The sequence below is a fragment of the Sarcophilus harrisii genome, chromosome 3, assembly GCF_902635505.1.
Source record: "Sarcophilus harrisii chromosome 3, mSarHar1.11, whole genome shotgun sequence".
Taxonomy (NCBI): Eukaryota; Metazoa; Chordata; class Mammalia; order Dasyuromorphia; family Dasyuridae; genus Sarcophilus; species Sarcophilus harrisii.
The window spans coordinates 388,098,639-388,111,100 of record NC_045428.1 but is presented as its reverse complement, the minus strand read 5'-3'; the positions used below and the strand labels follow the sequence as shown (position 1 = coordinate 388,111,100).

General features: G+C 32.5%; 1 protein-coding gene across 4 annotated transcripts in view; it reads right to left on the bottom strand.

Annotated features, from left to right (window-relative positions):
- Positions 1-5,913: 5,913 nt before the first annotated feature.
- NCKAP1 (NCK associated protein 1) overlaps positions 5,914-12,462 on the bottom strand; it is a 105,965-nt gene continuing 99,416 nt past the window's right edge. For all 4 annotated transcript variants that reach the window (XM_031960356.1, XM_031960357.1, XM_031960354.1 and 1 more), the window contains 5 exons: positions 12,298-12,391; positions 10,627-10,743; positions 9,643-9,752; positions 7,876-7,965; positions 5,914-6,833 (listed from right to left, as the gene is read on the bottom strand). In XM_031960356.1, the coding sequence (XP_031816216.1) occupies positions 6,717-6,833; positions 7,876-7,965; positions 9,643-9,752; positions 10,627-10,743; positions 12,298-12,391 (528 nt within the window). In that variant the 3' untranslated portion in view covers positions 5,914-6,716. The remainder of the gene's footprint in view (positions 6,834-7,875; positions 7,966-9,642; positions 9,753-10,626; positions 10,744-12,297; positions 12,392-12,462) is intronic.

Below are 12,462 nucleotides of genomic sequence, written 5' to 3'. Positions count from 1 at the left end.
AAAACTGGATTGTTCATTTATTTTTTACTTTCACTGAATGACTGGCTCATCTTTTCTAACCATGTGTTTCCTGAATGTCCTTTACTCCTCTTTTGGTGAATGAGTCGTGGTTTCTAATGTACTTAGGCTAACTTATATGTCAACTTTTTCTCTACTATTACTTCAGATTCTGATTTATTAAAAGATTATAATTCATAGCAATATAACATCACTGGGAGAATAATGGTGTTAAAAAGATGAGAAAAACCCAGGATTGTTGGAACAACCGTTAAAATTTTCCAAATACAATCCAACTCCCTTTTTCCCTTCTATTCAGTTCTGGGCCCAGTTCACAGTCCTGGAACCTGCAGTACCTGTCTTTAACAGATATTTTGATGGTCTAATTCAATGCAGTTACTCATGTAAACTGCATGTTATACTCTGGAAAACAGACATGCTTTTTTTTCCCCCCTCTTGGGTGGATTATTAGCTTAAATTCCTTTAATCGATTGTGGATCTCATTAAGGAGCTGTATAACACTGATGCTTTATTCAGCCATCACAATGTGATCTTCAAAACTGGAAAACCTCATAATCTTAACGAGAGTCTGTCTACCATTTGGACACTGTGCTGGAAATCTTCCAAGACCATTGAAACCATCTTACTCTTTGTTCTTTCACAAGTCTGAATCACTTGGCTCTTCAAGACCATTTAACATTAGCAATGACACATGCTGAACCTTGGTCTTGAATAGGGTTTAGCAAAAAGAGAACTGAATTTGAATTTAAAAGATCTAGGTTTGAATCCTGGTCCTGATGCCTACTACTTCTATGACTCTGGACTAGTCATTTAACCCTTCGAGTCTTAGTTTTATCTATAAATGAAGGATTGTACCAAATGATGGCTAAATTCCCTTCTAGTTCTTAATCTCTGATCTCATTTTATTACCCTGGAAACTTATTGGTTTTTTAATCACCAAGGCTCTCTTATAGACCAGAATCAGAACCCCACCCAAACACTCACTTACTGGTGAAAATCAAATCAGCATGTAATTTGGGATCTTAGAACAAAGCTATTCTGGCTGAAAAAGATAATAAAAGGATTTCTTCATTAGCAGTTAGGTCCCAGACACTAGATTTGTATCATGCAATTACTTGAACTATTAGTTTCTTTCAATTAGCCCTACCACCCCACAAATCTGTTCATGCCCCCTACTCAGGAAATAGTAAACTAAATCAACACTCAATCTGGGGCCTAGGACAAAGTAAATTCTCTATGATCATTGTGCTGGGAGTATTAAAAGTTTATAATCATTTTGGTTGTTTTTATGATGCTATAATTGATAATGGACACAGAGAGGGCAGATTTTCTCACGTTTTATTTTCCTTACATTTTCTCTGACAAAGAAATTATCTGGAATGGGGGAGGAAGAGGAAGAAGCAGCAAAAGGAAGAATGGAGTTAGGATGACAGAGAAAAGGCAGAGACTTGTCTGAGCTTTCTCAAATTTTCCTCCAAAAACTTTAAAATAATACCTCAAAATGAATTCTGGAACCCACAAAAAGGCAGGGTGAAACAATTTTCTAAAGATAATTTATGGTCAGCTGGATGAGAATTGAGCATAGATCAGTGCAGCTAGCACTAGACACAAGCTGAGCCTCAGCAAACCAGTAGCAGGCTTTGGGAGCAACTGAATCAGGAGTGGAAGCAACAGCTTTTGTAGTCTGAGTCCACAGATGGTAAAAAAAAGGTCAGAAAACTGGTCAAGAGATAACAAGGGTGTCTTGCTGGCATTGGATGCAAGACTTTGTGGCACTGCCCAAACAAGAATCCAGATCACAATTTTGGACTGCAGGTCAGAGTAAGGAATTTGTGGCTGCAGAGGAGTGGGTACCCTGGCCACAGTTCCAGGGTGGAAAAGAGTGCTTATAGTTTCTCTGAAACTAGAGCACAGGGCAGGAGAATGGTGACCACACCTCTTCTTACATTTTAACAAACAACTTAAAAGAACTAAAAATGTACAGATCCCCAGAACTAGCTCCAGAAAGCAGCAACAAGAAAGGCTTGAAGTTTGGGACAGTGCCCTCTCTACCCCAAAAGTAAAGCCCTACTTTAATATAAAGTTAAAAATCAAGAAACAGGCTGGGAAAATAAGCAAACAACAACAAAAAAGAATATGACCACAAAAAATTACTAAGGTGATGAGAAGATCAAAACACTAATTCAGAAAAGCATAACAAAGTAAAAACTGCTGCATCCAAAAACTCAAAGAAAAATTAGATTTGGTCTCAGACCCAAAAAGAATTCCTGGGAAGAACTCAAAAAGTTTTTAAAAATTAAGAGAGGTAAAGGAAAAGCTGAGAAAGGGAATAACAGTGGCATTAAGAAAATGATGAGGTAGAGGAGGCACAAAAAATACTCAAGAAAATTATACTTTAAAAAACATAATAGACCAAATGTTTAAAAAAAAAAAAAAAAAAAGAAAAGAAAAAAGGGTACAAAAATCCACTGAAAAGAAAAATGCTCTGGTCAAATGGAAAAAGAGATACAAAAATTTACTGATGAAAATAATTTCTTAAAAATTAGAATTGGGGGTGAGAGCCAAGATGGCAGAGATAAGCCAGGAAGTTGCTTGTCCCCAGTTTCCCTCAGAAATAACATGAAACCAAGTCCTTAAACAGATGCCAAATTCTAGAATGACAGAATCTACAAAGAAATGGAATGAAACTTTTTCAGCTTAAGATAGCTTGGAAGGACTTCAGGAAAGGTCAGTCGCACTTGGGTGAAAGGAGAACAGCCTAGGAAAGACAGTGTATGGGAAAGCCAGCAGGAGGTCTCAGCCAAATCACAGATCAACAACCAACCACCCCTACTGCACACACTCCCTCCCCAACCGGGTTCTGGATCAATAGAACAGTAGTAGAGTAGAGTAGAGGGGAGGAAGGGATGGAGAGGAAGAGTAGACATAAGAAACTTGATGTTTGATTACAGACTGTCCCACTGATATATTAAAAAGATCCTATATACCCAATGATTTCATTTTTTATTGGGGTACACAACTCATCATATATGCACTACTACCTATGCTTCCCAAGGGACTAAAAGCCTGGGGAACCACACACTTGAATGTCTGTGAGTAATAAAGTTGTGATCCTTAAGCACTTGTGCATCTTTCTGATATCTCCCCACAATATCTGGAGTTCCTTCTAGCTTCTATATTTATGATCCAATGCCCTCTATTCAACCTAAGAAGGATGGAAAGCTCCTAAGAATGAAATTCTGAGGACACAAAGGAATGTTTCAAGAAGAAAGAGGGAAGGTTTCTTAAAGAGGCACATATAGATAGCTGCACAAAGAACTTAATTTTAGAAATACATATGTGAGATGGAGGAAAAAACACATAACTTAAGATGGAAAAAGACTATTAGTACATTCCTCTAAGAATGTTAGCAGGATGCTAAAGCCAATGAAGAGCAATTTTAAGAACAAGAATAGGAGGCTATCATAAAAATGTGAGGAGGCTCAATTATATCATTCTTATTTTGTCTATTTTGGAGAAGAAGGATCATTGCTCTGGCAAAAATGCAACAAATATATATAAGAAAGAGAAAAATTGAAGCTGGGGGAATATTTTAATGACCTGCTTTCAATGAGTGCAAAGTTAGGATATTGAAAATACTGGCAGATGTGACTGCTAAGTTACTACTCATGTGGGGAATGGAAGGAGAAAATACTTTATATGAAAATGGGCATGTAATGGCATTAGACAGATTAGGTAAAAATAACTAATATAATAATGTCCATATTATTGTATAAAAGGGAAGGAAACAGAGTCTGAAAACTCTAAGGCTTTTTAGTTCCTGGCAAAATGCTTAAAGAAATGTTTTGTGAACACTTAGAAAGGGAAGCAGTGATCATTAAAAGCTATCATAATTTAATTTCAGCAAGAAAAGGTATGCCAGACTGTCCACTTTGGTGTTTTGTAATGAGATAAGTGAGCAGAAGCACTGGGTGGTAGATAGAATTGGCCTTCATGCTAGAAAAATCTGCATTCAAATCCCTACTATGACACACTTAATATAGGTTCTTCACCTTAACTACTTTTCAGTGTCCTGGGCAAATCACTGATAAATTAAAAAAAAAAAAAAAAAGATATCTTCCAGTGAAGGGAGTAGTTCACCCAAAGTGCCCTAATACCAGTAAAACCAAAAGTCTGGATAAAAAAACAAAAACAAAAAAATTAGAAAATACTTTAAAATATTCTACATTCAGATTTCAGAAAAGCATTTATTAGTCTCTCTCTTTATCTTTGGGGCCACACATAAATGTAGACACACTGGTAGTAAGCAGGTATTGATTGTAAGATATTAATCAGATATCAAATGTTGATGTCACTATATCTGGTGAGTGAAATACAACATCAATTTTTTCTAGAAATACCCTAATTTCTCTCAATAACTTATTAGAATAATTTTGCACAAATTAAGTACTTAAAATCTAGCTTGATGTTCCCATACAGACTCAACAATCACATACATATAAATTTATACAGATATTTTGATGAGTCCAATAAAAGACTAATTAAACTCACTTTCTTCTTTAAGAAGTTTTATATTAAAAACAAGGTCTTTTTTCAAAATTAATTTGATGTGAGAGTGCTTTAAGAAATATGTTGTGATTAATTCAAATTGTTCTTGTGATTAATATTGTAAAATAAGAAGCCTGTATTCTGTCCTCATAATGCCTTGAAGTTGAGAATAAATTTAACTCATGAAACTGGAAAACTACCACTCCCTTATCAAACAAGCATATAATTAAAAGCTAGCAAGCATTTATATACCATTTTAGATTTTCAAAATGTTTTATAGATTTTCTCATTTGATTCTCACAACAACCCTTAGATAGCTCCTACTACTGTCCCATTTTACAGATGAAGAAATTGAGGTTTAGACAGAAACTAAGTAACTTGCCCAAAGTCACATCATCAGGCCCTTTCTAAAGAATAATTTGGACTAAAGCCTAGTTCTTATTTACTGCATCACTAATAGCTGCCTCTATTTAATTACATAATTATTAACTTGAAAAAAAGAAATAATAAGACCACAAAAGAGATACCAACTCTCATCATTTGGCCAATTTCTTAATGGACTAACAAAAATTGGAAATATTAAGGCTTTTTTTACTTTGAAAATAGATACCCCTGACATATTATCTAAGATGAAGAAGGGACAAGCTATCTAGAGCTTACTTAAATAACACTGTTCTGGGTCTAATACAATTTAGGTTAACCATAAGTAAATTTGGTTTTGTTTTGTTTCGTTTTGTTTTTGCTGAGCCAATTGAGGTTAAGTAAATTGCCTAGGATCACACAAATAGGCAGCATTAAGTGTCTAAGGCCAAATTTGAACTTGGGTCCTCCTGACTGATGTAGGAATTTGAAACAATATTCTCACTGGTTCCAAATTCATTTATTTGCTATTTATTTGGTTATAAGTACATAGATTGATGGACATCCAAGTTTCCCTTTTAGTGCTACATTTCTAAAGCAGTAATATATTTCACTCTTGTCAAGTAATTAAAAATAACATAATCAGAGTAAATTTTTTTAAAGGAGTGTTTAATAAAAACTGATTCTCTAGTCCCAAAATTGAATAATTTTTAAAATTTAGCACAATTTGTTTTAGACTATATCTGTGATTTCATCAGTTGCCCAAATTCCTGGTGAAGATCTTTCTTTTCCATAACAGATTGGTACCTGCTCTGAAACTCAATAGTCATACCTGCTTAGGGAAATATAAGATCAAGTGACAGGAACACCCAGAACGTGTCAGATGCTTGCCCATATGGCCTCTCTGAACAATACCATCTAGTTTTAAAATATCTAAATTGAATGAATTTTTAGAAATTTCTAAATTAAATAATAGATCATTCAAAATGTGATACAGTCTAGTGTTTATTTATGTTATGGAAGATACACTTGAATTTCAAAAATTTAAAACATATAAAAGTGGTTAAGGGCTAACATTTTATCAACATTTGATAAATGCGTAAGAATGTTTATTATACAGCAGGATACAATGATAGTGCTAATGCCAATAGGGCATCATGGATGTTAATCTAAAAAAATGTCACTATGCTTTATACAAACAACAACACTTGCTGCTGTTTAAGAATATTGGGGCTTGGTCTGCTTCTAATTATCAGCAGTCCTATAACATTTTAAATGTTATCTAGTGTCATATTATTTAGTTTGGCAAATGTTTCAAAAGAAAGAAAAAAGTAGAAATGTCATTACTTCACAGAAATGCACATTCAATTCTGGTTTTCAATAAGAACAATAAGTATAGATCAGAATTCTCCCTATATGAAATAATTTACACACAGATGAAAGCTAGAACACTATCTAAAATAATCACTAAATACATTTTTTAAGAAATAAACAAGCAAGTATGGTTTTGCATTATCAAATATCAAAAATGTGTAGTTGATGTAGTGTCAAACAGAAATGATGTTCTAAAATGAAAAAGGAATAATTTCAATGAATGTGCAACCTAAATCAACCAAGTTTATATTGTAGTACAACAATATTAAGAAACCACTGATCAGAAATACAACTGTATATAAGAAAAAAAAGTTCATAATCCACAAAACTGTCAGGCCATAAAATAAAGTAGCTCCATAGTTTACAGGTAAAACTGAAGCAACAAAAATGCGTGCTTATCTCCAATAAGTAGATATCTATGCAGAGGATGTAACACTTTGTTTGTAGACAGCATGGTAGGCATTTCTCAGCAAGACATAAGGAAAACAAGATTCTAAAAGATCCATAGTGAGGAATGGTGATTCCTGAACAATCTGAAAAATACCAAAAGTGCATAAGAATTAAAATTCTTCATAAGATTATTCATTATTTGCTTTTACCTATGAATATATCTTTCCAGGGTCCAATGTTTTTAGAAAGCCTGTGTGCTAATTATTTTAATTAAATAGAAAATCATAATGGCAAATACCAAATGGCACGTTCAAGTACAAAGCTAAACCAGGTTATTTAAACTTTTCAAGAACTTAAACTGTGCTCAACACTGTGCCAGGCACTATGCAAGATTAAAAAAAAAAAAGACATAGAGCAAGTTCCATACCCTGAAATCATAAATGTTTACTGAATAGAAGAATCTAGTTGAAGAAACAAGATTGACACATGGAACTACAGCAAATAATTAGAAGACTGGTCACATCCGGGCTCCAAGCACTGTATAGCTTTAGAAAAGATCAATGGAGGCTCAAGTAATGAGAGGAAGACCAATAAAGGAGGAAGGACTTCACATTTAGGAAAGATACAGATAAACAAAGAGGAAAAGGTAAAAAATTTCAGATAAGAACAACATCATAAGATGGGAATGTACATGTAAACATGTGTAACATGTTCTCTAAACAAAAAAGCAAATGCTAAAAGTATAGAAAGCATACTTCAGAATAGTGAGATATAAGGTTTCAAGGTTAATGTTTAAAAAAAAAAAAATAAAACAAAAATCAGGCAGAAAAATTTGAAATTTGCTGCCACAGGAAGCAGTATACCCAATACCTCATGTAACATAATACACACACATGACAGAGAATGCCCGATAGTTGCACTTGGCCTTGAATTTGCTTTAACCTGATATCACTGATTTAATACTAAAATACTAAAGATCTTATTATTATTGATAGGATATTTTCTAAAGTGACAACGCAACAAAGGGTTGAATGAGAATAAAGATCATAAGCTTTTAGGTCTAAGTTTTGTGCAATTATAAAAATATATTTAAAAATTAGTGTTCTTAAAAACCATTGTTTTTAAGTTCTAAAAAGTTCTAAAAAGAACTTAATTGTTAAAAAAATAATCAAAATGCATACTTACCATGTCAAGCAGTAAATAAACAGATTCCCTATTCCTTGTTGTAGTTTTATCCGTCTCTTGACCAATTTTCAATAGACTAGATGATGCAAGCTGAAAAGACATTTTAATTTTATCTTTTTGTGATTTTCTTTGTCTTTCTGCTGTTATTCTCACTTTCAAATACATTCCTCCCATCTGCCTTACTGAGCGAGTCAATCATTTAAAACAATAACAAATTAAGAAGAGGTTGAGGGAAGAAGAAATAAACAGTCAGCAAAACTACCAATGCTGCAAACAGAATATGACAGCATATGTGATGGTCAATTAGTCATAGTTCTCCAACTCTGAAAGGAAGTAAGGGAAACAGTTTCTCTTCTTTTCTCTGGGGCAAAGCTTCATAATCAAATTACACAGAAAAAAATTTCTTTTTGTTATTATTCTTATTATTTATATTATTTCAGGTTTTTTTGTATAGTGTTTCCTTTGTTCTGTTTTATTCTATATCAGTTAATAAAAGTTCTTAAGTCTTCCCATCTTCCCAAGTATCTTTGAATTTTATGATCTAGTTTCATCATCATTGATCCAATTTGACTGTAAAAAACTGTTAATTATTCAAATAATTTCAAATAAAATACATTGTAGGAGTAGACACTCAAATATTCATATCTACATAAAATGTACCTAACCAATATGATTTTCATTTAAGAATTTTATAGAATATCATTGTTCTTGTTTTTAGCTCCAAAAATATACAAAATAAAATAAGATTAAATTTTGTCATGCAAGTAGTAGATTCTGCAAATGGACAAATTATCTTTTACTTCACATTTAAAATTTTTATTTGCAGTACCCAAATAAGAAGAAACTTTCAGAGTAAACAATATATCCTTAAAACTAATGTTAGCATTTACTTAAGTCTATCTCAAACACAGAAACAAGAATCCAGAGATAAGAATTATTTTTCATTGAATATGCAATGAATGTACTGGAAAACATACCACGTCTCTGTAATCTAAAATGATAAAATTAGTGTGTGTTTTAATTTGGGCCACTATATTTAAAATCGTATGCCAGGAAATGACTTAACACTGGTAAAAAGTATCATTAACAGTAAAGAAAACCATTTCAGACTAAACCTAGCCATTCTTTTTTAGGTCTGGACTAGAAAATTTTTTCTTTTGGCAATGTGCAATTACTTTGCTAAACTTTACCACCATTAATTTTCTCTTTATCTCAGTAGGAGATAGAAATATACATGAGAAAGAGATCCTGCCTCTAGATAAGCACATTCACATTCTTTTTGGCTAAATTCAATTATCTTATTCCTTCCTTTTTCATATCCAGGGTATCCAGGGTACAAGCAATAAGAGAATATGCTGGACAGACCAAAGAGAAGCAGGAGATGGAGGGGAGGATGAAGGGATGGAAGAGAGGAGAATTAAGCTATCATGGATAATGTAGACTCCATAAGACAAAAAATAGGCTTTTGGGGAAAAAAAGAGCAAATATCAAATTTTCAGACTATAGAAAACAGATCTATGAATATTTTAAAATATTTTGATAAATTATTTTAGGATAATTAGTAACCCTAAATCTATTTTATGCATTTAAAACCATTATTCTAAGAGCTCCATAGGTTTCATCAAAGTGGTATAAGATAATGGTATAAGATTAAGAACTCTTGCCTTAAAATAAGCATGAGTCATGAATTTTTTAAGTAAAATACTTAAAGTGATAAATACATTAATAATAATTAATAAATAATGAAATACTTAAGTTAATACATACAGCCAGAAATTCTTTAAGGCGATCTTCAATGCTTCCTTTGTGAATAGTAAACAATGCTGCAGCAATCTGGTTGATGGCTTTTGCCAGGCAATGTATGTTGTTGCAGTGTCCTAAACCAAAATGCTTACAAGTTACTGTTGATGCTATATACTTATTAAGGGTAAGAAATATTTAAAATATTGTTGCTTCAAAATTAATCTTTTATGGCTTCAAAAAAAAAATAAGCGATCATGAAATTCAATGAAAATCATAGAATGATCAAAGGCAGTACTGAAGGCATTGCCTATCTTATTCACCCACTATTTACCAAGAACAATGCAGCCAAAACTAACATACACATATCCAAAACTTGTGTTGAAAAATAAATCAGTGATCCTTAAAATAACAATAGCTCACATTTGTATAATACTTTATAATTCTGAAAAGTGGTCTCCCCACAACAACCCTGAGAAGTAAAGAATATAATGATTAATATCCCCATTTTACAGATCAAGTTCTTTGCCTGTGATCACAAAACTAATGTAGCTGAGGGCTGAATTCAAATCCAAATCTATTGATTCCAGTTCTAGTGTTTCAACCACAATATCAATGGCATTAAATTTCTATAGAAACAAATCCTCAAAAGCAAGATACTGACTTAGAAAACCATGATCTATGTTTATTGAATTTTTATTTATTTAAATTAAATATTTTTCAATTATATTTTAATCTGATTCTGTATATGAGGGAGGTTTACAGCCCCCAAGGATGACAACTTTGCAGCATACCATGCTTCTCCATTATCAATATATCTATGTACTATGTACCAGGTATTTGAAAAAATTATTAGGGGAAACAAGAAATTCCAGTAAGTAATTATAATGTGGCCTGTGGACATATTATAAGAAATACAATATGAATTGCTTGAAAGTAAACCATCTAAAACTAAATGTCATTTCCCTTAACAGCCAAAGATTCTTATTAGAAAACACAAAGCTCTATTACCTTCAATAGCTGGGCTGTATTGAGACATAACATTACTGGCCAGTGTTGGTAGAGAAACTGCCACAAAAACCATAAGAAGGCAGGCAATTTTATATTCTTCTTCTGGACTAATGTTTTCTGAGAAAAAAAAGATAATTGAGAATAAAAGCACAGGGGTTTTCTTTTTTTTGTTTTGTTTTTAATAAGGCTGGCCCAATAGATCATCATTTAAAAGTGAAACAGAATCCAAATTACATAATTTCAAAAGTGTACCTCTTCATTAGGATCTGTAAAAATAGAAAAACTAAACCCAATTTGACAAAAGTCACACAAGATGAGATGGAACACCAAAGTTGATGATCTTTTCTAAAATCGCATATAAGGCTCTTACATAAAATATTTTCTTACTTTTTCCAAAGAGTATAAGGCAAAAGGGGGAGGGAGAGAAAGAGAAGAGTCATATCAAAACTAGACTTCCTAAAGTTTTTGATTCAGATGGAGGATCATCAATTTCTAAGGAATTTTTATTTTGGACACTTCAGACACCTAATTCCTCAACATTTCTCCTGAGAAGCCTTAAAATATTTATGCTGAAATTAAAATACATATGAATCTATAGTCTAAAATTTAACATAAAAGAAAATTGGAGTAAGTTTCCTATATGATCTACTACTTGAAAAATTTATTTGACCAAAAAGGAACCACTTATAAGTCAAGCTGGGACTATACTTTCAGAAAACAATAAAACTTTTATTTAGAATTATATAATTATTATTGTTATAGCTCAGAGCTTTTCCTCATGTACCGTGACTCCTTGTTTCTTAACCAGTACACATGAGATGCTCTCCCAAAAGAAAAGTAAGCAGAAGAACTCCCTTCACCTTATCCAATAAACTCCAACAGTTTCTCTACTATCTCTGAAGACGAAATATAAACTCTTCTGTTGGACATCTTGGTTCCAAACTACCTTTACAATTTTAGTAACATATTAACATTTTTCCAGAAACATTACAATTGAACAAAATTTTACTTTTTACTGTTCTTCATATATAACATTCAACAACTGCCATCTCCCACACCTTTGCACTTTACTGACTATCCTTCATGCCTGCAATATACTTCTTCCTTACTTCTCTTGCTCAACACCTTTCTTGTTCCCCTTAACTGCTAGTGTTAACTACCCCTTTCCCCTTAAAAAATCAATAAGTATGTATTTCTTATGTACATGGTGTCTCCTATAAGACCCTTGATAGACTGTTTCACCATTTTATAAACCAAGAATTAGCCACATAATAGAGGTTTGGGTACACTGTAGATACTTCATAAATACTTGATGATTTGTGAACTGAATAATGAAGAAAAAATATCATAGACAAATATATTAACTTCTCTATGCTTAAAAGCTAGAAAACAAGAAGCTCTTCAAAGAGCTTCAAAGACAATGTTCCCAAAGAAAGAAATCGCTAAAATAATACAACATAAAACTAGAGGTAAAAATTATCATTCCAATAATAAATTCTACATTGGAAATATTTTGATTTATGAAGTAGACGCTGTCTGTATTAACTACAATTTCAACTAAACTTTTGAAGGAACTATGTTGTTTATAATTTACTTTAAAATGAATTGACTAAAAATTAAAAAGAATGTATTTACAAATTCACTTTTAGTTTTTCATATCTGATTTGTTACCTGATTTCTGGGAGGAGAGTGCTACAACCAAGGCAGGATCAATCTCACATGGCAATCCTGCAGCTGAGGACAATTCATAAACATTCATTGCAACCTGAAAGAAATAAACATCTCAAGGTTAAAAAAAAAAATTTTAATCCCAGTAAATTTCAGGTTCATCATTTA